This window comes from Phycodurus eques, chromosome 7 (genome assembly GCF_024500275.1).
Source record: "Phycodurus eques isolate BA_2022a chromosome 7, UOR_Pequ_1.1, whole genome shotgun sequence".
Lineage (NCBI taxonomy): Eukaryota > Metazoa > Chordata > Actinopteri > Syngnathiformes > Syngnathidae > Phycodurus > Phycodurus eques.
This window is the reverse complement of record NC_084531.1, coordinates 1,177,189-1,197,500: the sequence shown is the minus strand read 5'-3', so window position 1 is coordinate 1,197,500 and position 20,312 is coordinate 1,177,189. Positions and strand designations below refer to the sequence as shown.

Sequence of the window (20,312 nt, the reverse complement as noted above, 5' to 3'; positions counted from 1 at the left end):
GTCACTGGGGGCTTTTCCCACCGCAGGAACCTTTGCAGGAACTTCCCTAGCTACCCTGGTAGCTTGACTTCCCCCTATGTCCCAACCGAAAAAAAACCTACCAAGTACAGAAGATTCCCCTGGATTATTTTGTTCCTCCTGGCGGATATGGTCTTCCTCGAGCTACCAGGAACTCTTTGGAAGGAAGTGTGCTGATGAATGCTGATTGGTTGACAGACCTCTGCAGGCGTTTACTTTTTCATTCACAGAGCTGCCAGTGCAGCGTTACACAAGGCTTGAAATAATAGGATTAAAATGCATTGAAAAGCAAAACTTTGAATCACCGATCGAGCGTGGCTGTGGCGGACCTCGCGACGGCAGACCTCGTCACGGGTTCGTGGCGAGATCTGCCGACTCGGTCCCGCTAAGCAGCGGAGGTCCGAGCCCAAGCAGGTGTGTGCGTCTTCATTCGCGAGGGATGAGGGGCATTAGGCTTCCAAACACCGATCTTTACGTTTTCCCACTGAGCCGCACTTGGTGGACAAGGAGCAGGCTGGACAAACTCTGTGCTCGCTGAGCAGGCTTTAAAGAGACTGAATACACTCAAAGGAAGCCTACACAAAAAACCTGTTATGAGAGAACACTTTATGTAATTCGTGCAAAAAAATCCTTGACAATCAGCAAGCAAAGGTTCCACCCCCTCGAAAGCATGAAGAGGAGTGTTGGCATCTCCCAATGTTTGGGGTGTACCATCCACGAAAACCTAGTCAAAAAGAGTGATTTTTTTTACTCAAGCACCAAACATCAGGGTCTGGCACTCAATAACGTCCTCTTAAGTGGCCCAGATCTCAACAATGCCTTGCTAGGGGTACTCATAAGAGTCTGCTGAGATCCTATTGCAATAACTGCAGATGTGGAACAAATGTTTCTGTTTCAGTTAGAGAAGATCATCGCAATGTTCTGTGTTTCCTTTGGTACAGGGACAGTGACATAACAATAGCAATCATAGAGTACCGGATGACAGTTCATGTTTATGCATCAGCTGGAGTCTAGAATCACATACTTTCACTTTCCAAGTGTCTAAAGAGCAAAAACCGTTCACCAAAAGAGGCGTACTATCCACTGGTAATAGTTTGTACGACCCCTTGGGTTTTGTCGCACCCAGAACTGTATAAGGCAACTCACCTGTGAACCTTGCGACTGGGTCACCCCCTACCAGCAGTCAAAGAAAGATTATGGTAAGCATGGAAAGATTCCATTCAGGAAGTAGCACAAATTCCCATTCCCCATCATCTTACATTCCAATGTCTCTCTCTTCAACTCGACATAGGGAGCTTTGTGTTTTCAGTGATAGCAGCAGTGGCTTACCTGCGAGTTATCAATGAAAATGGACAGTGCCTTTCTGCATTTATCATGGGAAAAGCCAAATTAGCATCAAGGCCAGCTCACACAATCCCTTGACTAGAGCTATGTGCCGCTGTCCTTGCGGTAGAAATGGCAGACCTCATATGCCAAGAAATCGACCTTGAATTCCACACTGTAAAGTACTATACAGACAGTACGATTGGATTAGGATACATCTACAAGACCTCAAGAAGATTTTATGTTTATGTGTCAAACAGAATCTCTCGAATTAGAAAATATTCTGTTCCCTCTCAGTGGAGTCATGTCTCTTCAGAAAACAACCCAGCAGACATTGCTACTCGTGCAATAACAGCTAGTCTATTCCCACAAACATACTGGTTCACAGGACCCACATTCCTCACACAAAAACCAAATTCCTCAAGAATCAGAGCATGATCCAGAGATTAGAACAGACGTCAACGTGTTTGTCACAAAAGTCATTCTCATCATGGAAATTATGTCACAACTCATAACACTAGCAAGAAACAAGTCCAGAGCTTCAGAACAAAACACTACAAGCCCTCAAATACATGCTAAACTGGCTGTTGTCTCAACTTTTCAACAATATGCTTTCAGAGAGTGTAGAATGTGTGTGTGTGTGTGTGTGTGTATATATATATATATATATATATATATATAGATAGACAAAGAAGCATTCAAACTCACATTCACAACTACAGACAACTTAGAGTGTTCAATCAACCTAAGAAGCATGTTTTTGGAATGTGGGATGAAGCGCAGAAAACCCATGCAAGCACGGGGAAAACTCCACACAGGAAGGCTGGAGCCTGAGTTCGAACCCCTAACCTCAGAACTGTAAGGTGGATGTGGTCACCACTCGGTCACCGTGCAACCAGAATTGTCCATCCATTTTCTGTACTGCTTCTCTTCACAAGGGTCGCGGGCGTGCTGGAGCCTATTCCAGCTATTTCTGGGCGAGAGGCGGGGTACACCCTGAACTGGTCGCCAGCCAATCACAGGGTACAGATAAACAAACAACAATTTGCACTCACATTCACACCTATGGGCAATTTAGAGTCCAAAATTAACCTACCACGCATGTTTTGGGGATGTGGGAGGAAACTGGAGTACCTGCGGAAAACCCACGCAGGCACGGGGAGAACATGCAAACCCCACACAGTTGAGGCCGGATTTTAACCCGGTCTTCAGAACTGTGAGGCAGATGTGCTAACTTGTCAGCCACCGTGCCACTCAACCGGAATTGTCATATATTTAATGGAATTCTGTCATTGAGCTAAATATAAGAATCAGAGCATCAATAATATTGTGTCTTTGATAAATAGATTTGTTATATCTGCCCAAATATTTTGACTTGGATAATCCTTGGCCTTGATTTACAAAAGGTTTGCACACACAAACATGGACAAAACTTGATTGTGCACGCAAACAGATTTGGAAGATGATCTGCTAACCCGCCCAGGATTGCATCTGCCAAAACAATCAAAATATCCAAGCAATTATTTTTGTGTCTTTGCCTCAATTAATGTGGTCTGTTTCTACCTGAATGCGCAAAACACTGGGAGGAGATGAAATTAGATCAATTTAGCACATGCAATGTGATCCATCCATCCATCTATCCAATTTCCGTACCGCTTATCCTCACTGGGGTCGCGGGCGAGCTGGAATATATCCCAGCTGACTCTGGGCGAGAGGCAGGGGACACCCTGAACTGGTCGCCAGCCAATCGCAGGACACACACAAACAAACAACCATTCGCACTCACATTCACACCTACGGGCAATTTAGAGTTTTCAATGAACCTACCATGCATGTTTTTGGGATGTGGAAACCGGAGTACCCGGAGAAAGACCACGCACAAAACATTTAAATAGGGCCATCTCCACCACTTTTACACCTGTTGCCAATTGCATGTCAATTTTTGGTAGTTCACGCTCAACACACCCACCAACAACACGTAATCTTTTAGCGTGAACATTTTACATTAAGTAATTACTGTAACTCGTAATTTAGCGCCCGCTAAATCTTAGGGGCCTATCTCACTGACAGAGAGATCGCCACGATTTGTCGCCACGATTCCCACAGTTTATCAGTCACGGCGACTCAGAAGACCAAAAAAATGCTTGCGGTCTTACCAGGGCAACGTGGAAACCAATTCACCGGGAAGTTGCCGTGATGTCTCCAGAGACGACGCCAAGCGATAGCTCCGCAGTGTCTCCTCAGGCTCCTTGTTCTCCAACAGGTCTCGGAGACCTTGCAAAGACCTTACGGAGATGTCTCCCCAGTCGCAGAGAGAATTAGTCTCTGCGACGTCTATGAGACCTGCCGTTCGAATTCAGCCTGACTCCCTGGCGACCCGACTCGTCCCCAAGAGACGTCTCCGCAACTAGCGGAGACTCGATTCGCCATCAGGTCGCCAACTATTCTCCAGGCCAGTGAGATAGGCTCTTTAGTAAAACAAGCCTCTTGTGTCTAAAGCTTGGGACTGAATTTGGGCAAGAGGTGGTGTACACCTTGGACTGGTTGGCAGACATTTCATGGCACATATAAACAAACAATCACATTCGCACCGATATGGACAAATTCGTCTTTAATTAATGCTTTTGTGGGAGTCCCTGTAGGAAAACTGTCCAAGAATGGGGAGAACATGTAAACTCAGAGTCAAGATTCGAATCAGAGTCAAGATTCGAATCACGACGGAGAACTGTGAGGCAGATGTAAGTCAATGGAATAATAGTCAATCACCTCAATAAAAAGGCTGGTCAATATGTCATTGAACTCACACATGGTGTCAAACACAATTTGTGTCCTAAACCATCATAGTACAAGACGATTCCCGTGCAAAGTTTCAGCGAAGGAGACATTCATTGTCTCTAGCATTTTAGCACCATACATTCATTCGCATCTATGGATCTCTCTGCTCCGCTCAGCCTCATTCGTCAGTGCCCGTACGACCGACGTTTTGTAGATGCCATATTGGTGTATGCAATATGTTCACAAATTAGTTCATCGCTCTGGCTGTGGAGCTCAAGACAGGCATGCGCATCTTTTTCAAGACCAACAAGAAGCAACTAACATTTCAAATAATTTGTGTTTTTGTACCAAATAGTACTTAACACTATTCTGGTAAAATGTGAAATCTGACCAAACATAATTTACTGCCAAGTCTTTGATCAACGTCACATTATAATGCAGTTTTCTGCAGTTACATAATTTCTATATTTGTGGATACAAAAAAATGCATTTGCAAGTGAAAAATTAGGAAGGTATTCATTATGTTTTACAAATCCATCTGTAATAAATATGCCTTGACAACACCAGAATGCCAATCACTGTCAAGGGACCACAACAATACTATCAACAAAGCGTCACAAAACCTTCTGCAAAATATTCACTTCAAATGTAACAAGTATTTGACAATATACATGATCTGAGGAGGCAGAACGGTGGACGACTAGTTAGCACATCTGCCTCACAGTTCTGAGAACCCGGGTTCAAATCCGGCCTCACCTGTGTGGAGTTTGCTTATTCTCCCCGCGCCTGCGTGGGTTTTCTCTGGGTATTCCGCTCCACTCCCACATCCCAAAAACATGCGTGGTAGGTTAATTGAAGAATCTAAATTGCCCGTAGGTGGGAATGGTTGTTTGTTTATATGTCTCGACGATAGATGGGATAGGCTCCAGCACGCCCACAACCCTAGTGAGGTTCACGGTACAGAAAATGAATGAATGAATGAATGATCTGAGGAGGGAAGTGTGCTTCATGCTGGGGATACATGTAGTCATTCATGCATCTCAGCATGTGAGGGCATGCAATCAGCAGTGGCGTAAACCAGGATTATGGGAAACTCTGAGCACTGTTGATGATGCATTATGCCTAAGCCTTATCCATCAAAGGAAACCCTCTTTCGTATTATTTCTTCTCCTCTAATGTACTATGAGGCTTTTCCTTTTGTTTGAATTGGTTCCTGTATGGCTCTGGTGTCCACATCGTGACATCGTTTCTTCCACCAAGCAGTACAGTTCGGTTCAGCTCATCACAGTATGCTTTGAACGGTCAACTCGTTCCATCGTAGAGTGCTGTAGCACCTCCCCTGTTTCCCAATGGTCAGCATTCAGTACACTCGGCAGTCACCGGCTTTAAACTGGATAATGCAAATTTCCTTACTCTGTGGTTTATTTCAAGTTGTTCATTTTTTTGGGCATCTGGTTATCAGTAATACGTGACGGGAAGAAATAATCTTATTGCTTAAATGATAAACATGAATCCATTTATTTTCGACCACTTATGGGGGTGTCAAACTCATTGTTGTCGTGGGCCCCATTGTAGTGTTGGTTTCCCTAGAGGGCCATTATAAATGTGGAACCTTATACAGTAAATGTATAATCACCTCATCATATTTCATATACAGTGGAACCTCGGTTTTCGCATGCCTTTGTTTTCATATGATTACATTTTCTGGGACTTTTTTCGCCAATATTTTGTCCCGTTTTTCGTACAACTGCAAATGGATCAAAGGCATGCGCCTGCCCGTTCTTTCCATTTCTCAACATTATTAAAAGTGAAGACAATTTGAACATTTGGTCGAGAACGACATGAAGTAGACGCACATGATTTGCTTACGCGGATCACATGCAATGATATGGCAGGGCGGATCTAGCCCCCGGGCCTTGAGTTTGCTTCTCCAATTCAGGGCCATGGGTGAGCTGGAGCTCATCCCAGTGGACTTTGAGCTAGAGGTGGGGTACACCCTCGACTGGTCACCAGTCAATCTCAGGGCAACCACACGTCTGTCTGTCCATACCTCTTCTTATTCGGGATATTTCCTGTCTACAGTCTCCATCTACACTGAGTTCGTACTGTGTCAACCTAAACCGAACTATACTTCAAGGTGGAAACGTGGCTTAAAAGCACAGAATAAAAACGTGAAATTAAAATGTCTGAATTATTACAACTCAAACACCTCAGAGACAAAATGACTTGGAATTCAGGAGCATTACGACTGATATACTGTATGTTTTTGTTTGAAAAAGGTATCCTTCAAGCACAGTTTCTCTGTGTTCAAAGACTCTTGAATGCTGCATCATTTCCAGTGGTGTAAAAGCGATTAGAAGCTCAAGTTCCTCACGTTCTGTTCTTTCTTTTCTGATACTTTGTCACCATGTCTTGTAAACTGGTTGTGATGATTGATAGACACACAGGAGACAGATCAACAAAACAACAGAAAGAAAGTCAAAATGAAAATATACAATGTGAATGATGCTTCACGTTCCATGTGGTGGTGCTTTGATGACCCAATTTATTTTCTTAATGACGAACTACGAATTTTTTTCTTTTTTCTTTCAAAAAAAGAAAAAAATCGTATATACAGTCTTCTCCAAAAGTACTGGAACAGCAAGGTCCATTCCTTTGTTTTTGTTGTTTACTGAAGACATTTGGGTTTGGGGTCAAAAGATGAATATGAAACAAAAGTTCAGAATTCCAGCTTTTATTCAGACATGCAAACACTAAAGGCATGAAAAAGGTGGTTTTGCGGGGATCCCCTGGGCCCCTGCAGAACATTATTTTTATTTTAGCATAAATTAAGCAATCTGGAAGACTCTGTAGAGTACAATAAGGCAAAATAATTTTTCATCACGCAGAAAAACATTTATTATAACAGTTAAATACTACAATACACGAAAGCTGTTGTTTTTGTTCGTCTAAATGTAAACGAGTCGCGCGCCGTTGCCCTCACAGTGACGACGACCTTCCCAAAATGGCCGCCACGTAGGTACGACAATCAGCGGGTCTGGCTTATCGATTAGTACCTATGCACGGGAAGCCCAATAGAAGACGTTGCGTGAGGTCATGTGACTTTCTCATTTGTTTGGTGAACTCGATTTAAACGTCACTAGCGCTTAAATGGGATTAGCGCAAAATTTAGATCATTGCAACGGAGTAAAAGTACCGTTACTTCTTAACAGCAGAAGCGGCGGAAGTGTTTTTTCTGGTCTCATGAACTTCCGTGACTTATCCAAAACGCAGGTCACGAGCGCACGGGCGGAACCTCAGGCCAATGCGCTCCCATATTAGTCCGCCGCGGAGTAACATTCACAATTACATGTGCGTGTGGATGGTGCATGTGTAGAATGGATCTCACTGCCAGCGTTCAAGGAGTACAAAACAACCTGTGACGGCGGCAGCGACCCCCCCCCCCCCAAGGAAAAATTCATTGGATCTATACAATTCACATAAATGGCCTAGTTTTAGTTCAAAACGGCAAATTTCGCCAAAAGGCGACTCATTTGCATGGATGTTTATTTCATGGTATTTCCATCGAGACGTGTTAAACAACTCAGGACAGAGCACCTTTTGTTTGAAACCGTCCACTTTTCAAGTGATTGAATGTATTGGAACAGACATTATTAGATTAAATTAAAGTGAATAACAATTAATATTTGGAGGCATAACCCTTACTTGCAATAACTGCATCAAGCCTGCGACCCATTGACTTCACCAGACTGTTCCATTCTTCATTTGAAATGCTTTTCCAGGCCTTTACTGCAGCCTCTTCCAGTTCTTGTTTGTTTCTGGGGGTTTCTCCCTTCAGGAGGTAAAATGCATTCTCTGTTGGGTTAAGGTCCGGTGATTGACTTGCCCAGTCTAAGACCTTCCACTTTTACCCCCTGATGAAGTCCTTTGTTGTGTTGACAGTGTGTTTTGGGTCATTGTCTTGTTGCATGATGAAGCTTCGCCCGATTAGTTTGGATGCAATTTTTCTGTAAATTCATTCATTTATTCATCCTCCGTTCCGCATATCCTCACGAGGGTAGAGGTCGTGCTGGAGCCTATCCCAGTTATCTTCTGGTGAGAGGCGGGGTACACCCAAACAGGACCCCAGCCAATCGCAGGGCACATATAAACAAACAACCATTCACACTCACATTCACACCTCAGGGCAATTTAGAATCTTCAATCAACCTACCATGCATGTTTTTGGGACGTGGGAGGAAACCGGAGTACCCGGAGAAAACCCACACAGGCACGGGGAGCACATGCAAACTCCACACAGGCGGGGCCAGTCGGCCACCATGCCACTTTTTCCAAATTGCCATTTTGTCGATGTCAGAATTCATTGCTGCTGCGACCATCATGAGTTACATCATCAATAAAGTTCCAGAAGCAGTCACGGAAGCCCAAGCCATGACATTACCTCTACCATGCTTCACAGATGAGCTTCTGATTTTTGGATCATAAGTCGATCCTTTCTTTCTCCATACTTTGGCTTTTTCATCACTTTGGTAGAGGTTAATGTTGGTCTCATCGGTCCATAAAACTTTGTTCCAAAACCTTTGTGGCTTTTCTTGACTTCTTTTCAAAATCAAATCTGGCCTTCCGATTCTTTTTGCTGATGAATGGTTAGCATCTTGTGGTACGGCCTGTATATTTCTTCTTCTCTCAAAGTCTTCTTCGAACATTGGCTTCTGATACCTTCACCCCTGCCCTGTGGAGGTTGGCAGTGATGTCAGTGACTGTTGTCTTTAGGTGTTTCTTCACACCTCTCACAATCTTTCTGTAATCAACTGCTGTTGATACCCTTGGCCGACCTGTTTGATGTCTGTTGCTCAGTACACCAGTAGTTTCTTTCGTTTTCAGGACATTCCAAATTGTTGTATTATCTATGCCCAATGTTTGTGCATTGTGGATTGATTTTCCCCTCTTCTCTCAGCTTCAAAATGGTTTGTTTTTCCCCCATAGACAGCTCTCTGGTCTTCATGTTTGGTTAAGAGGAGATGCAGTTTTCACAGGTTAAACCCAAAGCCAAAAACAGGCACGATCTAATGGTTAAGCAATCAATCTAAAAGGCAACACCTGAGCAACTAGAAACACCCATCAGTCGTGTTCCAATACTTTTGCTCACTTGAAAAGTGGGTGAGTTCAAACAAAAGGTGCTCTCCCCTGAGCTTTTTAACATCTAGATGTAAATACCATGAAATAAAAGTTGGAATTCGGAACCTTTGTCTCATATTCATCTTTTGAGCTGAAACCCAGATGTCTGTATACAACAAAACCAAAGGAACTGACCTTGTCGTTCCAATACTTTTGGAGGGGACTCTAACTGTTATGAAAACGGCTTCACTAGATACATGTAGAATTGGAACATGGTTTGTATAAAAACTCATCTACGTGTACATGTGAAATCACGGCAAATGATGATAATGAACAAGGTGCTAAAAAAGAAATTAGAACTCCACTTGCTCATTCTAGAATGGGAGGGAAAACAGTCCTGGCATATTAAGGAGAACAACTCCAGTTGTTAAATTTAGAAAAGAGAATTCAGCAATCAACGAAATTCTTAATTCGTGATTCAATTTGGTGGTGTCTCAAATTGTGCTGATTTCCTTTTCAAGTCGGGTGACAGTGGGGGATCGGGTACCCAATAATATTGGTGGTGAAAAATTTATTTTGCAGGGTTTGAAAACTGTCTTGATTGATGACATCACAAATGTATACTTTATTGTCCTCTGAGAGATTGGATCAGGTGAAAATGAAAAATCTCTTGCATTGAACTAGAATGCACGTACCATACTAACTACCATATGTGTGTAACTACCAAATGTGCACCAACCAGTGTACATTTTTACCTATTGATAAGCTCTTCATTGTCATCACTCTCCATCTCATCCTCAATGGCAGCCTGGAGGTCACCAATCCTTTTGAAGGCTAGTTTGAGGTCTGCCTGTAGGCTCTGATTTGCAGCCTCCAAGCTCTCAATGTCCATTTCCTGTTCATGATATAAAGCACCAAATGAACCTTTCAGAAGTAGTTCATGATTTGGATTTATAGTTGAACACTATGATAAGTCTGCATCACTTTTTGATAGCGGATAAGAAGGTTATCTCATTGTCATCAATTGAATGCTTACCAGCTCGTGCTTTTTGCGGCTGGCCTCTCCTTCCTTTTTGGAAAGTTCAACCATCTCTTCTTTCAGGTCGCGAATCTGTCTCTGGAATCGTTTGCTCTGTTCTTTCTCCCGGATCTCACTGCTGCTGCGTTGGTCTCGCTCCTCCGTCAGTTTTTCCATATTTTCCTTGAGACGTGCTGCAAGGCTCTGAAGAAGGAAAAGAGATGAGATTCTACAACACTATCATATGCACAATTGAATCAAGGTCATTTTGTCGGTGGGCAAAAAAGGACTTTAAAATCCCTATAGATGCGAGTATGATGACCTTTACTCTTCACTTGGGTTTTTTGTGTGTCAGGCACAAAATAAAGTAAAAGAGTAACGCAACATAAAGGTAAAACAAGGTGTGGAATAAAATCTTATAGCGATATGTTCATGTGGTGGTGTTTACATGATACTATATGTCCATGACCTTTCTTAGTTTCTCTGGTCCTGCTACGATGCTGATAGCATATTTCGCCCACCCAACTGACCTTTTCGTATTCCAATAAGGGGGACCCTTTTCGCTCTGACGCCTACATCTACCTGGACCAGTAGCACTACAGCACCTGTGTTTGGCTCTCACCTCCAGGCGTTTGACCTGGGTCTTCTCAAACTCCAGCTTAGTTTCAAGTTCACGGATTTTAGCCTCCTGCCGGCTCACGAGGGATTTCTCCACCATGGACTGCTCCTGGAAGTCTAGTTGACTTTGGAGGGCTTGCATCTATGGCAACAGAAAACAAATGATGATGATTCCATGAGTCAAGAAAGTTTGTATTTATTTTTTTCTTCTTCACAGAGGCAACCAATCAGAGGAAAGGGGGCGGTCTTAGCCAAATATGGACAAAGCGGATACAAAACTGGGTCAAACAGAAGTAGCTGTCAGAGGGGCCTTTTCAGAACACTCGTATGACAAAAACCAAAGTGTTTTTTTTAATGAAATTGACACTTTTATACTAAGTCCATGTTAGAGATTCACTCTACGGAACTCTAAATAGCCAAAACATGGGAGCTTTAAGCATTTAAAGCCCTCCTTTTCAACAGTCTGAATCATGTCTTTGGCCAAACAATAGGTGAAAATTTAGGTAATATCCTGCTACTATGTGCTACATAAGGAGTGTAGCTAGTGATTGCTCCAATAATGTTCGGTTGAAACTTTGATTTACCTTTACAAGCTTTTTTCATGTCCTCCTCACACGTCTTCGTAGCCTGCTTACATTCTTCCATGTGTTTTAGCGTTAGCGGGTGAAACATACTCATTATGTTTCCAACTTTAGCCGTAAGATTTTTTTGTCTGTGTGTACCTCCCCTCGATCGGCTGCCCTCATGGCGTGTTTGAAACAAAGTTGCGTTCAAAGCAGACGCTCGAAAAACAGAATTAATGACGCCTTCAATCACAATTCGGAAACATTAAGCAATAGAATATAGAATCTCGTAAAAACTAGATAATAATTAAGTTTGAGCATCGTCATCGCAATGTATGTATGTGCAATAGTCTCATCGCAGGGTCTGCTGAGATGTTAGGTAGTGTGTGTGGCACACATAGGCCGCAATTGTGGTTTCTGTAATCTGTAGGTTTTTACGGGAGCAGGTGATTGGCCCACTGCCCAACCCCAGCACCTGGTATTCCTAGGGGGTATCCCATCCAAGTACTAACCAGGACCGACCCCAATTAGCTTCCGAGATCGGACGAGACAACATTTAAATGCACTACACTGTGTGTGACTTTTGGCTAGATAATTACACTTCACGAAACCCGTTTTTTAATTATCATTCATTTTCCATAGTGCTTATTCTCACTAGCGTCGCGGGCGTGCTGGAGCCTATCCCAGCTGTCTTCGGGCGAAAGGTGGGATACACCCTGAACTGGTCGCCAGCCAATTGCAGGGAATGTATATAGAAAAAAAACAAAGCAACGATTCACATCTACAGGCAATTTAGAGTCTTCAATTAACCTACCATGCATGTTTTGGGGATGTGGGAGGAAACTGGAGTACCCGGAGAAAAGCCACGCAGGCACGGGGAGAACTTGCAAACTCCACACAGGTGGGGCCAGATTTGAACCCAGTTACTCAGAATTGTGAGGCAGATGTACTAACCAGTTGGCTACCGTGCCACTGTTATTTTATATTCTCTTTTAATATTTTATTATATTTATAGTTTACTCTTTAGCGCTAAATGAATTAAAAACAGAAAAAAGTGGTGTTTTTTGGAGGGGCATGCAATGGATTAATGGCATTGTTATTCATTTCAATGGGTGGGGTTGATTAGAGATAAAAAGTGTGTTGTTGAGTTGTTAGTTAAACTGTGAAGTGAAGGCACCACCCCTCCTTGAGCTGTCACCTTATCGTGGGGGAGGGGTTTGTGTGTCCCAATGATCCTAGAAGCTAAGCTGTCTGGGGCTTTATGCCCCTAGCAGGGTCACCCATGGCAAACAGGTCCTAGGTGAGGGAGCAGACAAAGCACAGCTCCAAAAACCCCTATCACGGATTGTCCATAACGAACACCATGTTCAAGCATAAGGGTGTCCACACGTGCACTTGGCACCAGGATACCCTAGGTCGCAGTTTGATGATCGACTTTGTGGTCATGTCATCGGACTTGCGGCCGCATGTCTTGGACAATCTTGTGAAGAGAGGGGCGGAGCTGTCAATTGATCACCACCTGGTGGTGAGTTGGCTCCGATGGTGGGGAAAGATGCCGGTCCGACCTGGCAGGCCCAAACGTATTGTGTGAGGGTCTGCTGGGAACGTCTGGCAGAATCCTCTGTCAGAAGGAGTTTCAACTGCCACCTCCGGCAGAACTTCACCCACGTCTCGGGGGAGGCGGGGGACATTGAGATTTGGCATGTGGGACTCCTGAGGCAACTGATGGGTACCGGGTGGCCGAGCGGAATGCAGCTTTGGTGGTCGGTGAAGCAAAAACTCGGGCATGAGAGGAGTTTGGTGAGTCCATGGAGAAAGACTTCCAGACGGCTTTGAGGAAATTCTGGTCCATCATTCGCGTCTCAGGAGGGGAAAGCAGTGCACCACCAACACTGTGTATAGTGGGGATGGGGCGCTGGTGACCTGCAACATCGCATGGACAACGGCGACAGTGCCTCATGATTGGCAGACTGGGGTGGTGGTCCCCCTTTTTAAGAAGGGGGACCGGAGGGTGTGCTCCAACCAAAGGGGGATCACACTCCTCAGCCTCCCTGGTAAGGTCTATTCAGGGGTGCTGGAGAGGAGGGTCCATTGGGAATTCGAATCTCAGATTCAGGAAGAGCAGTGTGGTTTTCGTCCTGGCCGTGGAACAGTAGACCAGCTCTCCACCCTCAGCAGGGTCCTCGAGGGTGCATGGGAGTTCGCCCAACCAGTCTACATGTGTTTTGTGGACTTGGAGAAGGCGTCCCTCGGGGTGTCCTTTGGGGGGTGCTTTGAGAGTATGGGCTATCGAACACCCTAATACGGGCTGTTTGGTCCCTGTACGACCGGTGTCAGAGCTTGGTACCCATTGCCGGCAGTAAGTCGGACTCGTTTCCAGTGAGGTTTGGACTCCGCCAAGGCTGCCCTTTGTCACAGATTCTGTTCATAACTTTTATGGACAGAAATTCTAGGCGCAGCCGAGGCGTAGAAGGGGTCCGGTTTGGTGGCCTCAGAATTGCATCTCCGCTTTTTGCAGATGATGTGGTTCTGTTGGCTTCATCAAGCTGTGATGTGAAGCGGCTGGAATGAGAATCAGCACCTCCAAATCTAAGACCATGGTCCTCAGTCGGAAAAGGGTGGCGTGCCCTCTCCGGGTCGGGGATGAGATCCTGCCCCAAGTGGAGGAGTTCAAGTATCTTGGGGCCTTGTTCAGGAGTGAGGGAAGAATGGAACGGGAGATCGACAGGCGGAGCGGTGCAGCGTCTGCAGTGATGCTTTGTATCGGTCCGTTGTGGTGAAGATGGAGCTAAGCTGAAAGGCAAAGCTCTCTATTTACCAGTCAATCTACGTTCATGCCCTCACCTACGGTCACGAGCTGTGGGTCGTGACCGAAAGAACAAGATCCCGGATACAAGCGGCCAAAATGAGATTCCTCCGCAGGGTGTCCGGGCTCTCGCTAAGAGATAGGGTGAGTATCTCGGTCATCTGGGAGTATCTCAGAGTTGAGCCGCTGCTCCTCCACATCGAGAGGAGCCAGATGAGGTGGCTGGGGCATCTGATTCGGATGCCTCCCGGGCGCCTCCCTGGTGAGGTGTGCCGGGCACGTCCCACCGGGAGGAGACCTCGGGGACGACCCAGGACACGCTGGAGAGACTATGTCTCTCGGCTGGCCCGGAAATGCCACGGGATCCCCCCGGAAGAGCTGGATGAAGTGGCTGGGGAGAGGGAAGTCTGGGCATCCCTGCTTAAGCTACTGCCCCCGCGAACCGACTGCGGATAAGAAAATGGATGGATGGATGGTTGGTGAAGGCACCACTGTATAGACAACTGTGCAGTCCACTGTATAGTCCAGCATATATTCTACAACGCATCCAGTCCATTGGTATCATTGGTTTGATTTCTGTTCACTAATCATTCGATTTATTAATACTATGTGATACACAGTATATGTAGAAATCTTTGGCTTTACGTCCTTCCATTGACTCCATGTATTTACCGGTAATCCTTCTGAAAGTCAACGCTGTGCCAAAAGCAGAAATATACTGCATTTACCGTCTCGTGCACTTCCTGCTTCTCTTTGAGTGCCTCCTCCAGCTGTGCTTGAAGGTCACTGATCTGAGCCAAGTTCTGGGCAGACTGAAACCACAACATCAGAGTACAGATTTTAACACATGCAGTGCCACTGACTGCTTTAGAAGTTAAATATTAACAAAAAAAAACAACCATACTAAATTAAAAATAACATAATGACACTAATTCATTATTACAACTCTGCCAGGAAAACCGTGTCTGGTCTGGAAAAAAAAAACTTTTTAAATTCATTTCAACGTGACGCAAGTGAGATTTTTAAGATAACAATATTTTTCCCAATAGTACAAGAAACACCAAGATACAGGAAGTACTATTTGGACTTCAGCCGCTTCAAGAATTAGCTCACTCAAAATCCATCAATTGAAAACATCTTAGACACTTGACCTTGATCCACCCAGAGGAGAATCACAGAACAATAGAACCAAGTGCTCGTCGAACCATTGATTGAGTTTGTGTGTATCGATGTTTTTGGTTTTTTGTTTGGTTTTTTGTTTGCTCCCATAAAGCACACCTCATGGTCCTGGACAGTATGCATGTATGTATCTATTTATCTATCTCCCTACCTACCTATGGCTATCTAGCTATCAATTGTGCAATGAAGGTGAAATGAAGAGAGGCAGACCTGAGCCACAGCAGCCTTGTGCTTCTTCATTATTTCATTCAAGTCTTCCTGGTCTTCCTCCATTCTGGTCTGCAAGTCATTCTTCTCCCTTTGCAGACGACTCAGCTGTTCCTCCAGCTGGAGTGCAAGAGCAAACACAAAGATAAAGTAGACCTATCATGAGTATGCCCGATAATATTAGAGAAAGGTTGCTCGAAGTACTAAAAGCCATGCGGATCATCTGAAATATTATGTGCCTCACGAACAGCACAACCGTGAAATAATAAAGTAATTTGAGTTAAGTTTCACATCACAGAGCCGTGTTCTAGCCTTGGAAATTGTGTGAGGAGAGCTGATACAGCTTTCGCATATAGACAGCCTTCCACTGATGACGGAGCACGATAGAAGTCAGTCTGCACTCTTGACTTGTGAGTAATATAGCCACTTAAGAGGCCCAAAGCAATGGGCCCTCTGACTTTACAAAGAGAAATGGAGGCTGAAGAACGAGAAATTCAGACAAGTTGGTTGAAGGTTGAATCGACGCTAAGGAATCAAAGACGAATGAACTGATTTGCACATCGAGAGTAGCTAAGAAGTCACACATACATAAAATGCTGACACATGCCTAAATGTAACTCTGAACCTAAAAATCACAATGAGGACACATTTCTCGCCATTGTTTATTCTAATTAACATCTCCCACTGTTCAAAGGTACCCAAGGTGTACCTGGGCAACTAAAACTATCCAGAAAGAATCAGGGACAAACACATTTGGATGTTTTCTTTTTTAAAATCCACTGCCTGCCTTGATAAGACCTGTCTGTTTTGGGGTGAAAAAAAAAAAAAAAACTAAACATATAAAGCATGGGGAAATTATTGTGATGGAAGGACGTCCGCGACCCTAGTGAGGATAAGCGGTACGGCAAATGGTTGGATGGGTGGATGGATATTTTGAGACTTTGCAATTTGGCAGCATCAAAAAAGAAAAAAAACATTGTGGGGGGAATGCCCCGGGGTCCCGCAGAGAAAATGAAGCAATCTGGAAGACTCTGAAGAGTACAATAAGGCAAAATAAACCAATTTTCTTCACGCAGAAAAACATTTAGTTATTAGAACATGTTGATGAACATGAATGATGAACATGTTGATGGACAAATTTAGGATTCAAATGACATTTGCCTCATTTCTTTGCTTTTTTGTTTTGGCCTCCAACTTGAGCCAGGCCCATCTCCACCTGCACCTGATGCCTGCGTCAAGCTGTGCCACATGAATAGCATCCTCCTCTTTAAACACTCTCATTCTGGAAAAGAATTGACGACAATCATTGTCTGTTTCACTTCATTTTTCACGATTACCAACTTCAAAGGCTAATGCTAAATGCATCCTCCAGGAAAATAGTAAGTACAATATTTTTCTGTTTTTATTGTCCATTGCTAAATTTGAAGTTAGCTCCTTCTGTGTTGTGACATAATACCTAACGTTGCTCTGTCGCTTAATACATTTAACTTTACCATCCGTAAACTAATTCGAGAAATGTAGGCGGGTTTCCAAATTAATACAAGCTGTAATAACGGCTCAACGCTTGTTGCCGAAGTTACGTGTGCTTCGCTGTTCCGCTGGGACCGCAACCAAAGCCCGCAGCACCGCAACGCAAAAATACAAAAGACCAGGAGCCTCCTGTACAAAAGGTGCGTACGCACAAAAACGTGGCGTACGTTCCTTTTCACGGCAAAGGTCAGATGTATCAAGAGTGACATGACCGCAGAAATGTGCGGTGCCTCGCGCCAACTGCATGGCTGGCGTACGCACGTTTCTGCAGCTTTTGGTGCTTTGGCGACACTTAGAGGTGATGCTGGGAAACTGTTCCCATAAATCTGCACACCAGAGACACAAGAATAATTAGCACCGATGAACAATTCATGCCCGGCAACATTTGATTTCAACAACGCAATTGAGGCAAGGACTGAGAATTCATTTCGTTAACCATTTGAACCCCTGATATTTGGGGAGGACGCCTATTAATTGATCGAGGCGATCAATTATGCCGCCTATTGCCCTCACAATCGCTTCGTGACTCCAGCACATGCACTGAAAAAAAGTCCTTTGAATTTACTTCACTTGAACATGTACATCGGTTGCACATGATTAAAATGTGTTTAAATTGACATGATGTACCCCTCTTCTCCTAAAAAAATTTTTTATTTTGTTTTGTCAGTTTGCGTGTCCTCTCCTGTGAATTAAAATAATAAATTGAGTCGTCAAAAAGGAGTCAACGTTTTTGATATCCTCTTTGATATGCTGATGTGCTGCTATTTGAATTCCAAAGATTTATTACAAATAGCACACATACAACATTGGCGCATGAACCTTTATCTCACAGGGCTGAGTGTAGGTTACTGTATGAACACATTTGTTATGAGTTCTAAAAATACATGGTATTAACCTTGTGGGGTGATCATAGTGAGCCACGTGTCCTCCCATCACCCCTGAGAGAGCAGAGTCACCCACGATCGCAGCGATTCTCTCTTCGAACGGGTGAGGACCTCTGCGCCGGTTCTTCTGCCTTTTTTTGGCCCCACTTTGGCGGTGCGCAGCTTTCCTCCACTTCACATCCACCTTAATGTCTGACCACTTCTTTTTTTAGTTCAGCGTGTGCGCGCTCTTTTGTCTCCACAGCATCGGCAGCCGCACACGCGCTTGTCCCATTCGCTCCACTTTCGCGTGTTGTTAACGCCGTCGGTCAGCGTGCCAAAGAGGATTTTCTTGCGTGCCTCCACTTCATTGAGCAACTTCACATTCCAAAAAATTATTTGTCTTCATTACCTTGCTCATTTTCCTTTTTTTCTGAACATGCAGAGATCGGCATCTCAGGTGTCACAGTCAATAGAAGACGTGTGAGGTCATGTGACTTTCTTGTGTCGTTTGATTGGTGAGCAAACAGCGCCAATGCGGAGGTCGTAGTCTCACTCACGAAATAGTTGATAAGTAAGCAATAATTGATAAATAAAAGTAGCGAGCGACATTTAGATCATTGTAATAGAGTAAAAGTACCGTTACTTCTTAACAGCAGAAGCGGCGGAAGTATTTTTTATGGTCTCGTCAACTCCTGTGATTTATCCAAAGCCGGTCCCGAGCGAACAGGCGGAACATCAGGCCGACGTGCCAGCATATTAGTCCGCCGCCGAGTAATATTCACAATTCCATGTGTGTATGGATGGTGAATGCGTGGAATGGATATGGCTGCCAGTGTTCAAAGAGTACGAAACAGCCTAAGACAACAGCGACGGCAACCCTCCCCAGAAAAACTCATCGGATCTGTACGATTCATGGAAATGGCCTATTGGCTATTGGGCAAAACGAAAGGTGGTGGAATATGCTTCTACATCAATGAAAAATGGTGTACTGATATCACGGAGCTCAGCGCACACTGCAGCCAAGACTTGAGTCGTTGTAAGTCATTCTATTCGCGACGTTGAGTTTTCGTCATTCATACTCTCCGGTGTTTACATTCCCCCCCAGGCTAACACGAACACCACACTGGAAACGCTGGATGACCACGTAAACTCACTTGAAAAAAGCCACCTAGATTCACGTCATTATTCTTGGGAACAAAGAAAAACTCAACCACAAACTACCTAAATACAAGCAGCACACTGACTGTCCCACCAGGGAAAAGCACATTCTTGACCACTGCTATAGCATCAGTGACTTGTACCGTGCTATTCCCCATGCAGTTTACGGGAACCAATTTATGGGCTAATACCAATTCTACTCCTTAGCAGTTCCCTTTGTTCTTAGCCCTTGCTTTTGCGTGTGCACAAGAACAAAGGGGTATCCCGTTTTGTAGGGGAAGGACTAAGATGAAGGTTTGAATAGCCCTTGAAACCAAGTATGGTCGGGAAGCTCACTTGAAAGCGACGGTTATGGGACTCGCTGACAAGCGAAGAGCTTGCTTACAAGAGGGCAGAACGGACAAGGAAGTACATCCAGGTAAATGAAAGAGAGCATAATTATTGATTTTCATACTCATGACAGTCATGTTCTTCTCAACGTAAATATAATCCACGTTTTGAATTGTTGGTTAAACTGCTTGTTATGACAAGATCGCATATCGCTAGTCTGCCATCGGACTATGGTGACAAATTCACAGCAAACACACTTCACTACAATGTACTTCATTTTAACCTCAACTCGGGACGTTGTGAGTCGGTGGGGAGAATACTTCGAAGACCTCCTCAATTCCACTGACACGCCTTCCCATGAGGAAGCAGAGTCTCTGTTCTCTGAGGCGGCTCTCCTATCTCTGGGGTTGAGGTCACCGAGGTGGTTAAAAAGCTCCTCGGTGGCAAGGCCCCGGGGGTGGATGAGATTCGCCCGGATTTCCTAAAGGCTCTCAATATTGTGGGGCTGTCCTGGTTGACACGCCTCTGCAACATCGCGTGGACATCGGGGACAGTGCCTCTGGATTGGCAGACTGGGGTGGTGGTCCCCGGAGGGTGTGTTCCAACTGCAGGGGGATCATACTCCTCAGCCTGCCCGGGTTAGGGTTATTCAGGGGTGCTGGATAGGAGGGTCTGTCGGGAAGTCGAATCTCAGATACATGAGGAGCGGTGTCCTGGCCGTGGAACAGTGGACCAGCTCTACACCCTTGACAGGGTCCTCGAGGGTGCATGGGAGTTCACCCAACCAGTCTACATGTCTTTTG

The 20,312-nt window shown here is 44.6% G+C and overlaps 1 protein-coding gene across 7 annotated transcripts in view; it reads right to left on the bottom strand.

Annotated features, from left to right (window-relative positions):
• Nucleotides 1–20,312, bottom strand: part of myo18ab (myosin XVIIIA b) — a 144,760-nt gene that overhangs the window by 10,476 nt on the left and 113,972 nt on the right. For 6 of the 7 annotated variants that reach the window (XM_061681855.1, XM_061681854.1, XM_061681856.1 and 3 more), the window contains 6 exons: nucleotides 15,629–15,745; nucleotides 14,968–15,051; nucleotides 10,875–11,012; nucleotides 10,271–10,456; nucleotides 9,990–10,129; nucleotides 6,491–6,535 (listed from right to left, as the gene is read on the bottom strand). In XM_061681855.1, coding sequence (XP_061537839.1) covers nucleotides 6,491–6,535; nucleotides 9,990–10,129; nucleotides 10,271–10,456; nucleotides 10,875–11,012; nucleotides 14,968–15,051; nucleotides 15,629–15,745 — 710 coding nt within the window. The remainder of the gene's footprint in view (nucleotides 1–6,490; nucleotides 6,536–9,989; nucleotides 10,130–10,270; nucleotides 10,457–10,874; nucleotides 11,013–14,967; nucleotides 15,052–15,628; nucleotides 15,746–20,312) is intronic. The other variant, XM_061681858.1, reaches the window with a different exon arrangement.